Source organism: Limanda limanda, chromosome 15, assembly GCF_963576545.1.
Source record: "Limanda limanda chromosome 15, fLimLim1.1, whole genome shotgun sequence".
NCBI classification, from domain to species: domain Eukaryota; kingdom Metazoa; phylum Chordata; class Actinopteri; order Pleuronectiformes; family Pleuronectidae; genus Limanda; species Limanda limanda.
Window position 1 is genome coordinate 4,407,263 of NC_083650.1, and position 17,997 is coordinate 4,425,259.

The 17,997-nt window shown below is 46.3% G+C and overlaps 1 protein-coding gene across 3 annotated transcripts in view; it reads right to left on the minus strand.

Annotated features, from left to right (window-relative positions):
• Positions 1-17,810, minus strand: part of LOC133020762 (echinoderm microtubule-associated protein-like 6) — a 40,269-nt gene extending 22,459 nt beyond the window's left edge. For all 3 annotated transcript variants that reach the window (XM_061087467.1, XM_061087465.1, XM_061087466.1), the window contains exons 1-6: positions 17,614-17,810; positions 8,077-8,236; positions 1,138-1,236; positions 965-1,033; positions 474-659; positions 223-358 (exon numbers count right to left, since the gene is read on the minus strand). In XM_061087467.1, coding sequence (XP_060943450.1) covers positions 223-358; positions 474-659; positions 965-1,033; positions 1,138-1,236; positions 8,077-8,236; positions 17,614-17,810 — 847 coding nt within the window. The remainder of the gene's footprint in view (positions 1-222; positions 359-473; positions 660-964; positions 1,034-1,137; positions 1,237-8,076; positions 8,237-17,613) is intronic.
• Positions 17,811-17,997: the final 187 nt, after the last annotated feature.

Sequence of the window (17,997 nt, forward strand, 5' to 3'; positions counted from 1 at the left end):
TATCTCCAGCTCTAATCTGCGACCTGTCTCTGAAAACCTCAATGTGCCTCATAGTTTAGAAGTGAAACAGGCAGAATGAAAACACTGAAGTCGTGAATTCTTCCACCTGAGACAGAAACACTGTGAGTGAACGTGATTCATTTACAGAATGAATATGAAGCTTTTAAATAACATGTGATATTAGTGTTTCTCTGGTGAGATATCGTCCGGTTGGGGGCGTACCTTTGTAGCCTTGCTCCGCCTCTCGCAGGTCGATCTTGGTGATTGGTTTAAAGTCGACATCCCACAGTCGGATACAGCCGTCTCTGCCTCCTGTGGCGAAACCCTCCTCACAGAAATACATGCTGAAGATTCCAGCCTGATAAAAAACACACACACACACACACACAGGAGCAATATTAGTCTCTCACAGACATGTCAGTATCGGTGATAGCTCTCCTGTGTCATGACCCCACAGCAGGTTTGAGTCTCACCCCGTGAGCCGCCTGAACGGTCCGTATCAGGCTGAGTCCCTTCCAGACGTAAATGTCCCCGTTGAGCGCCCCAGAGTACGTGAGGTCATCTTTAGCAGACGCCACACACAGGATGGTCTGCAGGTCGCCCGTCTTCCCGAAAATCCCTCGCTTTGCGGTGAGAGAGTTTCCACACAGAGACCAGAACTACGGCAGAGAGAGACGTCAAAATGATCAGTAGGTCGTTGAGTTGAAATCGTATGTTAGTGGGTGGCTCTAAATACTACAATACCCATGAGCCTCAGCTGCAAATTCAGACCATTTACAACCGTCGCTAAGGTAACTGAGTTCATCTGAAAAACTATCCAAAGTCAGAAACTGAAAGGATCCAAACTATTGAAGATCTCAGCACTGAATCTCACAAGTGCAGTTAAAGCTCTAAACGTTCTGAAGTGAAATGGACCTTGGGAGTTTGCATGTATGAGTTAATTTGTGTGTCCATTGTGTGTTACCTTGATGTGTTTGACTCCGCAGCTCACCAAACGGTGATGTTGAATCTGATCCCAGCAGACGTCGAAGATCTGGAGGGCAGGTGAGACAAGAAAGCACACACATACAGTCAGTGTAACACACACAGACACACACATACAGTTAGTGTAACACACACACACACACACTCACTCACCCTGTCCGAGTGTCCGGTGGCTGTAGCCAGGATCTTTCCTCGCTTCCACTCCCAGATACACACTGTGTTCTTGGCATCCAGGCCGATTGAGGCTAACCGCTACACAGAGCGAGAGAGAGAGAGAGAGAGAGAGAAATGAAAAAGTCATAAAAAACATAAATAACTAGAATGAGGCCTCATGGTTGAGCACCTCTGCCAACCAATCAAATGCAGGAAAAAGGTTATGTCGTGAACATCACATCTTTCAAACACGGCCGACAAACGCTTCCTTTCAATCCCGAACATCGAGAGCTGAAATGTTTTTCAGGGAGATGATGGTGTCGGCCTGCAAGTGACCAGAATCACAGAAATCCTCCGTAGATGAGCACCTTTCATTTGAGCTGAACCTTTGTGGCTTAGCAGCCCATCACCGAGGCGGCGTGTTCATGTGTCTTCTCTCTGATCAAAGCAAATCTAACTTTTTGAAAAAACGACGAAGCAGAAACAGAGATTGTAAAACGTTTCAGGTTCGGAAGAATATTCTGCCTCAGTAATAAATCTTTTGCACCCAAAGCCAGAGCACTTGATTTATTAAGAAGTGAGATTTATGATTATTTTTATTGATCCTGTGTTTACTCTGATTTACTCTGAGTCGTTAAGTCTTTGCAGAACAAAATTCAGGCCAGAAGCTCAAACTGCAGACGCAGCAACATCAGCATCTTTTATGAAGTTACTTTGTGAAGCTTCAGGTCCCAGTGTTCTGGGTCCTGACATAAATCAGGCAGGAAAATGATCACAATGTAATAAATGGTGGCTCGGTGCATTTAAACTCATGGTTTCCCAGGACAGGATTTACATTTACAGTGTGAGACAATGTGTCTACAGATGCTCCCTCTGTCCAGAAATGACGCTGAGGTTTAATTCAGCCCAGTGCAACCATAACTTACGCTCGTCTTTCCAGTGATGGGAGAAGAAGCTGTTGGTAAATATTGTAAATCTCTGCTGTGACTCAGGGTCAACATCACCAAACACAGGTTGAGTCACAGTGACTCAGAGAGTTTGGTCCAATAAACTCTCTTTAATCTAATGCACACCATAGAAATGATGTCTACTCAAAGTGAAGTGTCCCAAAGGCCCCGGTGGCTGCCTGCATTAAAGGTTATAAGCCCCGCCTCCTCCATGTTAGCTGGTGGGACATGGACCAAATATAAAAAAATCTAAGTAGACGCTTCATAAACATTTGTCAAAGATGGTGTTTGTAAGTTTATGTAGTTCTTATAACGCTGATGTTTGTTCATGTTCTGATAAGTTGTGTTTAATTAGTTTTTTGAGGATGTAAAAACAGGCTGAGACGCAATGATTGACAACCTAGACTGACTTGTGATTGGTCGAGACTCCGAATGACACCACCAGCACTAAATGGCAGCATTCGTGTCGGAAACATTTTACTTTTGTTTCTGGATAGAGGGAGGAAGTGGAGACGTGACGTCCATCTTTATTTACAGTCTGTAGTTACAGGTAATTGAAGTTATGGAACCAAAGTGATGAATAATCATCATCTTCATCATCCTATTATTACCATCCTGCTGTCCACCACCCTCTTTTGTCCTGCTGTGTGTGTGTGTGTGTGTGTGTGTATGTGTGTATGTGTGTATGTGTGTGTGTGAAGTTCCATTCTTCCGTGACCTTTATGTTGATGCCTGTGTCCTTTAATGACAAAAACCATCTGTCGGTGCCACAGAGGTCTGCCCGCTGAATCAGATTATGCATCATTTATCATGCTCACTGTGTGTGTGTGTGTGTGTGTGTGTTGTGAGAGCCCGGCCTTGCAAGAGGAGAACAGTGGGTATACAAACTGGAAACAGAGCAGTCAGACGCAGGGGTGTATAGTAAATAGAAATTAGGAGTTTATTTAGAACTGAGGGGGAAAAGGGAGGAGGGCGCATAAAGATAATTCAAATAGCTTTGCCGGTCTGGCAGTTGGGGTCTGGGCTCCAGCGGGCTCTTCCTGGGGTGACGAGAGAGAAAGACAGCAGTTAATCCTCTTCATCTGACAAAAGGCAGGCCGTTGGCCTCTTACCCTGAGACTCCTTGTAAAAACGTCTGGTTCCTACTCCCTCAGTGGCTCAAGAGAGTCTGTCCCCATTTCCTCTGGTTTTTAAAAGGGCTCCTGATTGCCTCTTGATTCAGTCCACCTGTGAGAGACAATCAGAGACACCCGGGAGGGGAGGAGCTCTCCAGGAGGATCCCCTGGGGTAGTACCGCCCCTCCAACACCACGCCTCTGGATTGCCTCTGCCTGGCTGTCCTCAGCCATTTGTGGCACGGCTGACAGGCTGGGCCATCACATACCCCCCCCCTCAGCTCCGATCCACGGTGGGGAGCGGCCGACCACAGGCAGTCGTCCCTTCTCGACATGGCATCAGCGTTTCCATGCAGCTTTCCGGCTCTGTGTTCCACTGTAAACTTAAAGTCCTGTAGCTGTAGAAACCAACGGGTTATTCTGGCATTCCTATCTTTGTTGAATGCCATCCACTTCAGTGGGGCGTGGTCAGTGACCAATGTAAACTCTCGACCCAGTAGGTGATATCTTAGTTTTTCTGGCCCATTTAACAGCTAGACATTCCTTTTCTATTGTTGCATAATTCTTCTCATGGGGAAGCAGTTTGCGGCTTACAAAGGTTATGGGGTATTCACTTCCATCATGTACTTGGGACAGGACTGCCCCAAGGCCTACCTCTGACGCGTCTGTTTGAAGTACAAACCTCTTGCCGAAGTCGGGGGTGTGTAGCATGGTTTCGCTGCAGAGGGCTTTCTTCAAGGTATGGAAGGCCAGCTGTGTCTGTTCCGTCCACTTCACCCGGTTGGATGCACTTTTGTTTGTCAGCTCATGTAAGGGGGCCGCTAAAGAGGCAAAGTTAGGAATGAATTGTCTGTAATACCCCAATAACCCTAGAAAAGTTCTCACCTGACGTTTTGTCTGGGGTTGGGGCCAGGTTGCTATGGCATCCACCTTCTTTACCTGGGGTTTCACATTTCCTCGACCGACAGTGTACCCAAGGTAATTCGCCTCCTCCAGGGCGAGGGAGCACTTTCCAGGGTTGGCTGTCAGTCCCGCCTCTCGTAAGGCCTGGAGAACAGCTGCTAGGTGCTGCAGATGGTTCTCCCATGACGTGCTGTGGATAACAATGTCGTCCAGATACGCCGCAGCGTAGGCCTGGTGTGGCCGGAGCACTTTATCCATGAGCCTCTGGAACGTTGCCGGGGCTCCATGAAGACCAAACGGGAGGACTCGATAGTGGAAGGCGCCGTCTGGCGTTGAGAAAGCTGTCTTCTCCCTTGCTTGTGGGGTGAGTGGAACCTGCCAATATCCTTTGGTTAAATCTAGCGTGGAGATGAACCGGGCAGGTCCTAACCTCTCGACCAGCTCATCTACCCGGGGCATAGGGTAGGTGTCAAACAGAGAAATCTCATTTAACTTTCTATAGTCATTGCAGAACCTAATGCTGCCATCCGGCTTCCCAACAAGGACTATCGGACTGGACCAGGCACTGTGTGACTCCTCCACCACCCCAAGGTCAAGCATTTTCCTCACCTCCTTTCTGATGGCCTCCCGTCTGGCCTCTGGGATTCGGTATGGTCGTAGCCTTACTATCTTTCCCGGCTCTGTTCTGATGTCATGGGCGATGGCTGTTGTTCGACCCGGGGCCTCGGAGAAGACATCTGTTTCTATCGAGCAGTTCTCGGAGATCTTGTCCTTGCCTGGATGACAGCTGGTCACTCATGTTCACTGGCGGGAGGACCTGGGGAGGCAGGTTAGCTAGCAGGACATTAGAGGGGACAGGGAGAGGCTCATGCCATGGCTTCAGCAAATTTACATGGTAAAGTTGTTTGGCTTTCCTACGGCCTGTCTGCCGTACACGATAATTCACAGGCCCCACCCGTTCCAGTATTTCATAAGGCCCGTGCCACGGGGTCTCCGGCCGTACAGAAGCTCAAACGGTGAAAATCCAGTGGAACCCTGGGGTACTTCCCGTATAGAGAACAGGATATATGGCAGCAGTTGGTCCCAGTTCTTACCATCAACGTCGATTACCTTGCGCAGCATGTGTTTTAGGGTTTTGTTGAACCTCTCTACAAGTCCATCTGTCTGAGGGTGATAGACGGAGGTCCTTATTTGTCTCACCTTTAGACTTCGGCACAGGCATTTCATCACTTTGGACATAAAGCAGGACCCTTGGTCTGTCAGGATTCCATCCGGCAGGCCCACTCTACTGAAAAGCAGAAACATCTCCCTGGCAACCACCTTCCCTGTCGCAGAACGCAGAGGAATTGCCTCTGGGTAACGGGTTGCGTAATCCAGTATAACTAGGATGTAGCGGTGGCCACGGCTAGACTTCGGTAAGGGCCCCACTATGTCCATGCCAATCCTGCTAAAGGGTGTTTCAATAATGGGAAGGGGTATCAGAGGACTTCGGTACGCTATCTTTGGGGAGTTGATTTGACACTCAGCACAATGTCGGCAGTACTCCTCTACGGCCCTTTTGACTCCCGGCCAGTAGAAACGGCTGAGAACACGTGCATACGTCTTCTCCCTCCCTAAATGTGCCCCTAGTACGTGGGAGTGGGCTAGGTACAACACTTTTGAAGCATAGTCTTTGGGGATAAGCAACTGTTCACAGATATTACAGTTCTTCTTAGTTACTCGGTATAACAGCTTATTCTTGACCATGAAATGTGGAAACGACACTTGACTCACCCCAGCCTGCTTTTGACCCTCTATTACTTGGACGTCTCTCCAGGCTTGGGTCAGGTTGGGATCCTGCAGCTGGGCCGAGCCGAATTGTCCTGGTCTGAGTCCTCCCTCCATTTCAACTTCTGGAAATTGAGAGAACACCTCGTCTGATTGTATGTCTTCCAGGGGCTCCATCTCAGCTGCCTGTTCGGGGTCTGTTGCTGTGGTCTGGGTGTTGACGGCTTCCTCCCTGTCGTCATTAGTAGTTTCTGCTGGGCTGCCATCGGGGGATACTGCTGCCCAGGCGGGACAAGCGACAGAAGACTGTCTCTTCTTCTCCGGTCGTCTTCTGGGTTGCCGTTTTGGGTCCATTGCCTCCGCGGGCCAGTAGCGGGAGAAGAGGGGGCTGTCCCGGCCGAAAAGCACAGGCACCGGCAGTTGCTCGACTACCCCAACCTGCAGAGTGAATTGTCCTTGAGGAGTAATCACTTGGACTTTGGAGGTTGGATACTTCCGGGTATCCCCATGGATGCAGGACACGGCCACCTCTTCACCCCAGGGGGCACTGGCAAATTGTGGTAGAACGAGAGAAACCATACTTCCGGAGTCCAAGAGGGCCTCTGTGTCTCTCCCCGCAATCTTCACCGGAAACTTTGGGGCTGGTGCTCCCTCATGGGCCCAACAGGTAGTGAGGTGGTGGCAGTAGAGACCCTTGTTATCGGTAGACCCGGCTGTCGGCATCGGCTCATCCCGATCCGGACACTCTTTGGCTAGGTGTCCCTCTCTGCCACAGGAAAAACATCGTGGGATTGGAGGAGGCCACTGGGTTCGTCTTGCAGCCGGTCCGGTCCAGCCAGGGGGCGTTCGGGCTGGTGGGGAACTGACAGCTTTGCCTACCATCTCTCTCTGTCTTGGCTTTATAATTGTTCGGCTTGTTTTCTGACCGCATCAGATTAGCCATCACTCGGTGATTTTCTAATAAGGCTATTAAGGTGTTCACATTGGGAGGCCCCTGCTGGGCGACATACCTCTTGACATCATTTGGCAAGCCTCTTGTACACCAGTCGATCACCACTCTGTCCACTATGGGCGGTCCTTCTGCTTCTTCCAGCCAGCTCCTGGTGTGACGGACTAGCCCCATCACCTGTGCCCGGACGGGGAGAGCAGGGTCGTAGCTCCAGTCATGCACTCGCTGAGCTTTGGCGGGGAGGCTAAGTCCATATTGAGCTAGGATAGCAGTCTTTACCTTATCATAGCTCACGGCCTCTGCAGCTGAAAGATCTCGACAGGCTTTCTGAGCTTCGCCGGTCAGGAAAGGCATAAGGATGTTCGCCCATTCTGCTTTTGGCCATTTCTCTCTCGTTGCAGTCCTTTCAAACAGCGTAATATAGGTCTCGACGTCATCATCTTGCGTCAGTTTAGTCAGCACGTCTCTTGGTTTCCGCTCTTCCGCTTTCCCCGTTGCTCTACACAGCTCTACCACAGCTGTCTGCAGAGTGGCTTGTGAGTCCAGGATGGCTCTCAGGATCTCTTCCATGTTTGACCTTCTCTTCCGATCAGACGTGCTCTATTCCAACTCTGTATACCCACTGATAGCGAAGACTCAGAATGCCTGCATCCTCCACCATATGTGGGAGCCCGGCCTTGCAAGAGGAGAACAGTGGGTATACAAACTGGAAACAGAGCAGTCAGACGCAGGGGTGTATGGTAAATAGAAATTAGGAGTTTATTTAGAACTGAGGGGGAAAAGGGAGGAGGGCGCATAAAGATAATTCAAATAGCTTTGCCGGTCTGGCAGTTGGGGTCTGGGCTCCAGCGGGCTCTTCCTGGGGTGACGAGAGAGAAAGACAGCAGTTAATCCTCTTCATCTGACAAAAGGCAGGCCGTTGGCCTCTTACCCTGAGACTCCTTGTGAAAACGTCTGGTTCCTACTCCCTCAGTGGCTCAAGAGAGTCTGTCCCCATTTCCTCTGGTTCCTCTGGCTCCTGATTGCCTCTTGATTCAGTCCACCTGTGAGAGACAATCAGAGACACCCGGGAGGGGAGGAGCTCTCCAGGAGGATCCCCTGGGGTAGTACCGCCCCTCCAACACCACGCCTCTGGATTGCCTCTGCCTGGCTGTCCTCAGCCATGTGTGGCACGGCTGACAGGCTGGGCCATCACAGTGTGTGTGTGTGTGTGCGTGCGTACGTGTGTGTGTGTGTGTGTGTGCGTGCGTGCGTGTCACCTGTCCGTCAGCACTGAACGCGAGGCAGGCGATGCCGTGCGTGTGTCCGTCACGGAGCAGGGACACAGTCTGGGCGGTGAAGGAGTCCCACACACACACGTAGGGATCCTTTCCCACCTGACCCGTCGCCACCAGGGAGCGCTCCGGGTGCAACGCCAGGCTGAGAGGGAGGGGGGGAGGGAGAGGACGGTGGAGGAGGTAGGAGACAGATTGTTAAACAAACAATTTTAACACTGCTTCTGTTTCGTACTTAGCTTGTCATATGGTTTTAAATGAAAATCAGGTTTTTATTTATCTGATGCCACTTCATTCTCTTCTGTTAACTCGTGTGAGGAGGATGAAACAGAACAAATCTATAAATAAACAAGAGGAAAAATAAATTTTCCTTAAATAACTGCCTTTAATTGATAAAAGAACACTTTTTATAAACCCGCCCTCTCTCACCTCACAGGGTCAGTGTTTGTTCTCCTTTACAAAGAGAGAGCTATAAATACACTCAGTTCTTAATGGCATCATTATCAATACACACAGACACACACACAGACACACACACGTATGGGTGTAGGGTCACTGCAGTGTGACCTTGGATTCTCTCGCTTAATTTAGTGAGTGACACTTCCCTGTATGACTTTAGATCCTGAGACACAGAAAGAACGGAAATACGAAAAGTCACAGGAATGTGTTTTTGTGTGTGTGTGTGTGTGTGTGTGTGTGTGTGTGTGTATGAAGAATAAAGTAGAACAGAAATAGAACAGGTGTGTCAGGCACAGAGCCCAATTGATCTCAGGGATGATGTCTGCTTACGTGCACACAGACACACACACACACACACCCTTCGACATGCAGTCTCCTCTTCAACCTGCCAGCCAATGAGCCTGCAAGCTGCCCCGGTTTCCATGACGACCACATCGCCAAGGGCACGGGAGCCGAGGACTGAGCAAAACAACCGTGGAGTCAAGGTCAAACAGTACAACACACACACACCTCACACACCTGGCTCATTCTCTACGTGCCTTATTAATCATTATTAATCATACATGATTTTATTGACACTGTAATTACCTCCATCAAGGAGATTATGTTTCCGTCTGTGTTTGTTTATTTATTTGTTTGTTTGTTCGTTCGCGCAAAATCTGCTGAACCCATTTCCATGATATTTTATGTAGGGGTTGGTTGCCCCCCCCCCCCCCCCCTCAAAGGAGAACCCATTAAATTACATACAGATCCAAATAAATGGTCTAATCCACTTCTCGCTCACTCTCTCACTCTTTCCCACAGATATAATTCAACCTATGGTGATAGCGGGGGTGCACGTGGTCGCCCACGATGGTCGCTCTCACGTGCAATAGATTCCAGAGACACACAGACTAAGGAGTGAAAGACAAATTCTTGCGTTAGACAGACAACTGCATCGATTACACAACTTCAGCTGAAACTGTGAGGTTTGATCGTCTGCGTGGACGGTAACAACTTACAGAAGGATGCACAAGCATGTGATCAAGCACATGGTTAAGTGCAGACAGCTGAAAAATAATAATAATAATACAGCAATGGAGCAAAACACCAAGTTAGAAAACTCTTATATTATTATGAGAAGTGTAAGAAATGTTTTTCTTCATTAGGAAACTGTGTCAGGACAAATTAGAATATGGTGCCGTCACAGTTCAGATAATTCATAGGAAAACACTCTGGATGTGGAAATGCATCGTCCATCTTTTTTTACAGTTTATGATTTCCTACAAAAACGTTTTAGGTATTACAGTTTAGTTATAAACAAAAACAAAAAAATGTCTTCTTCTTTAAACCTCGGTCCTCATTCTTCTCCTTTTCTCATTTCTCTTCTCTTTTTGGACTATTTTTAAACATTCTCTCATTTTCCTTTTGACTATTTTCACTCAACTTTCTGCATCTTCTCTCCGTTTGTTGAAACCACACCAGTCAGAGGTCTCTCTCGCTCTCTCTCTCTGACACACACACACACACTCACACACACACACACACACACACACACACACACACACACACACACACACACACACACACACACACACACGGATTCCCTCTCTGTTATTTATAGAAGCCACAGTGATTTCACTGCCTTCTAAAAACAGATCTGCTCTCTGAGCCAACAATGTGATTTATAGATGATTTACCTGCAGAGACAAACACACATATCAGCAGATGGAGATGGAACAGTTAGTTGATTAAATAGAATATATTATTTATATATTGTACTTTATATTTGTAAAAATGCTTCTTTAAATAAGGTGTTATTTAAATACGTTATTCTTTAAGATGACAAAGTACAGGAGGTTTAAACGTTGAACGTTTCTCTGTGGCCGACAGTTCAGACATGTCAACAAAACTAACTGAGTTGTCACCTGAAACTGAAGCTGCGTCTTCTTGTCTATAATTCAGTCACTTTCCCTAAAACTGCGAAAAGCGAATGAACAACAGCGTCTGTTTCCTGCAGATCAAAAACCGTCTGAGAGCGAAGAGGCAACGGGAGGCGGCAGCTGCTGCCAGCAGGGAGATGTGACAGACACACACACGCATACACACTTTAATAGAGCCAATTAAACTGGAATGAACACACATCATCCAATGAATATTGAAAATGCCAAATGAATAATAAATTGACTCTAGTTCTCTGTGTGTGTGTGTGTGTGTGTGTGTTTCCGTCCTTTGCAATAATATACTCCTCTCTCCTTCCAACCTTTTCCTTTCTTTGTTTCTGCATCTTCCACCATCAGGTCAGATTCACAGAAACAACACAGTGTGACCTCTGACCTCCGCGCTGCCACATGCTGCTGTGGTTGAAGAGAATTCTTCTGTTTTTACTGGCAGCTTCAGAAAAAACAGACATTTATTTATAGCAGGTGGTGAAATCAGGGCAGCTTCTATAAATAGCCCAGAGGATCTCCTCCTCTTTGTCTGTGTGTGTGTGTGTGTGTGTGTGTGTGTGTGTGTGTGTGTGTCTGTGTGTGTGTGTGTGTGTCTGTGTGTGTGTGTGTGTGAGCTTGTCATCCATGTAGAGGTAATTGAGAACTCAAATGATATTTATATATACCTGACAAAGCTCCTGTTGGTTCAAACAGTTATTCTACAAATACACAACGTCAACACGTACTCTGACTTAATTTCTTCCTTATTTGTCCATGTCTTCTGAAAGCGGACTTAACAGATGAAATAGAATGGGAACAAGTCCTGCTTCACTTTCAGCAGCAAAATCCTGCTCGTGGCTTTAAGGGAAATGATGCGTTGAGCAGTTTGGCTCAGCGAGACGAGGAATGCTGCTCGGAATCAGTTCGTTCAAGAGGAAACTGTCATGTTCTCCGGCGATTTTTCTCAATGGAAGCTGCCATGTGGAGAAATGTGTGGGAATATTTATTTTTACAATCGCCCAAAAGGTAGCTGCTGGGTATCTGCTTCCTCCAGGGACATGTGGATGAGACGTCTAATAAATGCCTGCGAGGAGACGACATGTTCCTAAAATAAAGTCGCCATCTTCTCGTCATTCAAAGTCACGATAAGGAGTTCAGTCTCTCGCTCTATCCTTATTCCTATCTCTTCACTGTAAGTAGCTTAAATTCAGTTTCCAGACCTTTTCAGAATTGCGCTGAAGAGTGACATAACACCTCGAGGGGGTTTGTGTGCGTTTGAGTAAATCCGTGTGTAGGAAAAGTGTGTGTTTCAGTGCGTTCAAGAGCCAGCAGATTGTGGGAACATTTGTGGCCGTGGGGCAGATTGGCGGTGGGATGCTGGACAGATCATTTCTTAGTCATCAGCTTAATAAAGACCACTGAGCTGTGACTCCTCAGAGCCACCAGGCCTGTGCTGCTCGCTGCTGCCATTAACTCACTGTATCTGTATTAAACTAGGTTTCAAGGGAATTGATTCCTCTGCTTTTCTGCTACAACTTTGAGAGAAACTGAACAAGTCCTCAGTCAAGTCATAACTCAATTCAAGCTTCTGTCTGTCTCGTCCCACACTTTCAGAGGGTGGGATGTTAACCTTAAACGCATTTTCCAATCTGACCAGTTAGTTCTCATCCTTGAAAAAGTTTTCAGCAGCAGCGTCTTCTCAGCCTCGCTGCCATTAAGTCGGAGAAGTGAGCTTTTGACCCCAAGGTCACCGATGGATCCCCAGTGGATAGATCTGGGCAGATGAAGTGAAAAGGCTCCTGTCCCTTTTTTTCATTGCCACCCCTGAGGTTCCCTTGAGCACGGCCTTTGACCTCGACTGCTCCGGTAGAGCAGCTCAGTGGCAGCAGATCAGACCAGCGGGGAATGTTGGTCACTGAGCTTCAGAGTAACCTTTAAATTCTCGTTTATTCAGTGAAACTTCACTGAATAAACGAGAATTTAAAAAAAACTTCATCAAGCAAAGATCTAATGTGCTATTTCACCCACAGAGGGCGGGTGCATACAGTAAAAGGCGAAACAAAGACAAATATCGTCAAAATTGAAGCCAGGTGTCGAAAATGCTCGTGTTTAAAACTCAATCAGTGTTGAGATTCTCCTGAGGTTACAGAGAATCCGAAGTGGAGGACAAACATTAGAGTGTGGACATCCCCGAATGTCGTACATTTTTAAACACAGTCTATGTTCTGACCAGCTGATATGAAACGTCTTATGAACACAACACTGCTCCGATATGTTCTCCGTTCCACCAGCGTGACTTCAGCCTTTATCCTGATTTCTGAGTCAAAACAACATTAAGCTCCAAAAGTCGCTGCAAAATTTTCTTGACTTCTGTTCACACAACACCCTTCACCCCCGAAGCACAACAGCACACGACAATGCATCACTGACCGCCACGCACGGCTGCCAGTCCACATGCTTACAGCGATGACATCATGATGCTAGCCCCCTTCTTCCACAGCTTAGCCAATGAGCTCCCGGTGAGAGGGATATGAGCTACGCTCCAGAAGACTTCCTTTCTTCAGGCTTACACACACACACGCAGACACGCACACACACACACACACGCACACACGCACACACACACACACACACACACACACACTCCATGCCCCTGGTGGCCCTGCTGGTCAGCCTCAGCTCTGTAATTAGTGTTTCTGGAAGAACTGGTTTTGTATTCGCTGAAGATGAAGATGGGGATGAAGACGATGATGATGATGATGATGATGATGAGCCTGCAGGTCTGAGCCTCTCTACTCTCAGTGTTAATCGATGCATAAATTTCAACACTCCCTCAACCAGCAGTGACCCACACACTGGATTTAAATCACAGGGAAAAACTGTCTATCTATCTATCTATCTATCTATCTATCTATCTATCTATCTATCTATCTATCTATCTATCTATCTATCTATCTACCTATCTACCTATCTACCTATCTATCTATCTATCTATCTATCTATCTATCTATCTATCTATCTATCTATCTATCTATCTATCTATCTATCTATCTATCTATCTATCTATCTATCTTTGTGAAGATATCTTCATTCCTGTTTCAGTACTAAAGTCTTATTTCATGCTTCATGATTCTGTTGTAATGATGAATCTCTTTCAGTCTCTTACCAACACAAGGTCAGTTCTTTGGGTTCATTTCATTTAAAATAAAAATAAATTAAAAAAGCAGAATGAAACTCAACAGATTGTTTTCACTCGTTTCAGTGAGCAACTCAACACGAGCTGTGATAAAAATAAACTGGTTTTGGGATTTGGTAAAAAGAACTACTAACTTTAAAATGTAATCATTACAGAGCAGCTCAGTGTGTGCTTGTGTTTGTGTGTGTGTGTGTTGCATATGTCTTGTGTCTCTTGGGTGATCTGCATGTCAACCAACTCTCTGCCGCTGGAAACACTAACAGTTGTGTGTGTGTGCATGTGTCTGTTTGTGTTGTGTGTATGTAAATATGTGTGTGTGCTATGTTTCCACAGTGTCGTGTCTCGTGGGTGATCTGCATGTCAACCAACTCCCTGCGGGTGTAGACACCAACAGCAACGCTTTATTTGTGTGTCTGTGTGTGCATGTGTGTTTGCGTGTGTGTGACCCCGGAGATCACAGTTTTTTCTCTGGAGATGTGACATCTACAAAGCTCGTTGCTAAACTTCATAACTTCGTCTTTGGCGAGTTGACAGAAAAAAAATTCTGCTTTTCACTGAGCCGAGAGCCTCTGTGTTCTCTGATGCTTCTCCACCGTAACACAAAGACAACTGAGGAGACTTTAAAAGACAAAAACGTCAATTTAAAAACAAATACTTGCTGGTGGAAAATAGAAACCGTCACTGACCTGAACGACAACTCATCCCGACCTGGTTCATTAAACGCTGTCGAGCAGAGACACACTCAAAACAACACAACAACTGTAATTAGGTCGTTTGGTTTGGTTTACTTCCTCCTGAGCGTGTGTGTTAGTCGGTCAGGTTCTGCCTGCAGGCGACCAGAGGGAAGTGGGACAGGACGGGGAAAGAAAGAAGAGACAGAAAAAGAGAGAGAGATAGACAGAGAGAGAGGGTGTGTACTGATGAAGTGAAAATACAAACTAAAACTCATCCTTCAACCCCAGTTCATCCTCATTCATCCCCTCTGAACTTCCGCCATTCACAAGTATATCATTAGAATGTCTCTCAGTAGAACTCACACCTCCACCCAAAATCCAGATGTCCCTTAAACTCAATCTAGCTACAGATAGAAGTATATATGTATAATATAAGTCCTCCAGTATGTACGTTCTGTTATCAATACAATGAATTATTCTCCAACCTTGACCCCTCTTTGCATCCTTTGCCAAGTTTTGTGAGTTTTTGCATAATTCAGCTGAAAAAACAGAAGTGAAACATCAACTCCTCCTCAGCATTCAAATCGTCTTTTTACTCCAAACCACAAAGTTTTAAGAGGATTTAAAATGATCTGGATTCAATTATGAATTTGTATTTGTTGAAATGACGTTGAGCTCTGACCACAGTTTTCGTAAAGTAAAGAAGATCCAAGAGCCGCTGAGAGCTGGGAGAGGATTTAAACCGAAGTCAACAACAAACTGAAGAGAGTGGAAGAGAGAGTAAAGTGAACAGATCTGAAGTGAGCTGGAAACTCGAGCTCTTTACAGCTGCCATGATAATCGCTGCTATTCAGCAGCACCCCGACGCTTCGCCGCAAGAAGAGCATAAAGGCCGATCCCCCCCCGGGAGGACTCGGCTCTGAAAGGCCCGGTGAAAGAAAAAGGCAGTCCCACTCTCCGCCCTTCAGAAGAAACTAAACATGGATTTAATGCGTCAACATGGAGCCTGCAATTACTGAAGTTATCCATCAGGCCCGGAGAAAGAAGAGAGAGCCGTTATGATTCAGCGCTCTCAACACACTGAGCACAACAAACTGATTTAAAACCTGAAAAAACGCTGACGGGGAAGAAAACTCAACATCCAGCCTCACTTAGTGTTTTATTTCTGATCCTACAAATTCATATTTTATAGGATCATTCCCTCTGCTCAAGTTTTAAACAAAGTAAAATATAAATCACCAGCACTGTCACCAGGTTAATGGTAGATAACTGTGTGTTCAATAAGCTTAGGGTCAAGCAGTTCTTTAGCATTGCTGTGACCTTTGACCTTGTGAAGTTTGCTGCCCTAGGGACTGATCACCACAGACATGAAACTTTGAATCAAGGTAATGAATCGTTGGGAGCAGCGACTGTTTGAATGAAACAATCTGGTCTCTTTAGAGTCACATAAACACTCTTCACTAATTAGAAAAGCCGAATCTGCGACAGACTAATGTAATCTCTGTTTGAGACCGGAGGAGTTCGAGTATTAAACTGTTCTGGTTGAGGTTTTTCTATTTTCCACACTCGGGGTCACAACTCATCACCATCCATCACAGTATAATGGTGCGCCAGCAGATTTCCGTGGTGACGCTGGTGCCAGTGGTGATGAAAAGGCCTCTGACGGCATCAGACTGGACCAGTGACGCTGATGTTTCCTGTAGACGGTGCTAACAGTGCTAACAGTGCTGACACCACTGATATGAAGTCTGTTTAGATGCTGTGTCTCTTTCACTGAGAACAGACGAACATTTGAAAGATGGCCGACCTGAACGGTGCACGGAAAAACATGTCATCACACTTTGGGAAATCCCATCAGAGTCAAGAGAGTATATTTAGTTTTCACCCCTGTTCGTAAGTTTCTTTGTTTGTCAGCAGGATTACGCAAAAACTACCAAAAGGATTTTCATGAAACTTGGTGTAAGAAAGAACTAAATAAAGGCAGAGTGACACGGATCAGGACTTTCTTTAACATTATGAGATGTTTTTTGATATTTTTACTGGTTTCACACAGAAAATGTCATGAATCCTGATGACATTTTTTGGTCAGACTAGGTTTCATAGGGGCTAGGATTTATCTCAGCTGCTGTATGGTAACACGTAAAGCTACACATCTGCAACTATCTAGCTGACATCAGGTGGATTCAGCAGAGAATCAACAGTTTATATGAATCTATAGAAGTTAGAGAACTATGTATAATGAATTTGGCTCGTCCAGATGCAGCTGGGAACCCGCTGTCGGCCGTGAGGGATAATCTGGCACAAACACAAATTTAACACTTCTATCAGAGCACGAGCGGCTGAGGCAGCATCCAGCTTTTCAATTAGTGCCTCACGCACACGCACACACACACGCACACTCTCACACACACACACACACAAACACACAGACACACACACTCTGTACCGCAGGCTGCAGCTGACTGGCCTGATGTATAAACTGTCCAAACAAGCTGCTCTGATGACTCATGGGCTGTTTAGTGTTGGTGAATACACCAGGTGTGTGTGTGTTTGAGCGTGTTAGCATGTGTGTTAGCATGTTATTATGAATGAGTGACCTCAGTGAAACATCTTCCTCCTCTATTTGCTCTAATTTCAATTTTCTCTCAGGCTCAATTTTCAATATAAAATGTTTACGTTTGTAGATATGTCCAGATGCTTCTCTGTGGAAACTGTTCAACTACCTGCACTGGATCTGAACCAATTGAGCTTCACTGAGGTTTGAGGCAAAACATTATCACTGACATTAGGATAAATTGTAATTACACTGCAGAAAATTATGATGTAATCAAAGTCGTGTTTTTCAACTCAACGATGAGTAAAAAGTGACAGGAGCCTCACAGTTTTGGAGACGGAACCATGTGACGAGTCAGTTTCTCAACAAACGTCCACATTTATAGTTCTGTTGCGTTTTATCTCTGCAATGATCCATGTTGAGCTCCTGAACCTCTACCTGACCATTTGTGCCCCAACCAGGACACGCGTCCATCAGAACTGCAGAGTAATGTCAACGTTTAATGCTTAGATTGTCGTTAGATGTCCTGCTCCTCAGAGGTAGAACCATCCTCCTGTTTCTTCACAGTTTTAGCTCCACTACTTGTAACACACTTGAGAAATTATCATCATATTGGCCATGCAATGCACATTGTGTATTTAAACTGTCACATAAGATATGACATTTGAAGTATTTCTTTCACCAGAACATAGTTTGAACTCAAGGATCCAGGTGTGGCAGCAGTCCTACCTGATGATGTCATCGTTGTGCCCCAGGTAAAACCTCTGGCTGTGCTCTCTGGTGTTGTACACCACGCCGACCCCGGCCACGAAGTACACCACCTCCTTCCCGGCCGTGTAGTACAGGTTATTGCGACACTGGTGGCCCCGGTATCCATAGACCCAGTCCAGTCTGAGCCGGCAGCCCGGGGCGCTCCGGTCTGACATGGTCTCTCATCTGAGGGTCCACAGCGTGTTCACCAGATCGCTCCTGATGCTTCCTCTGAGTCCAAGATCCTCCAGAATAACAGGGTTCTGATCAGGTCACTGATATTTCACTTCTACAGATAACCTGATGAGCGTTGGTGCTTCTCTTCAGATTATTCTGGTCATTTCCATGTTTAAAAGTTTGTTT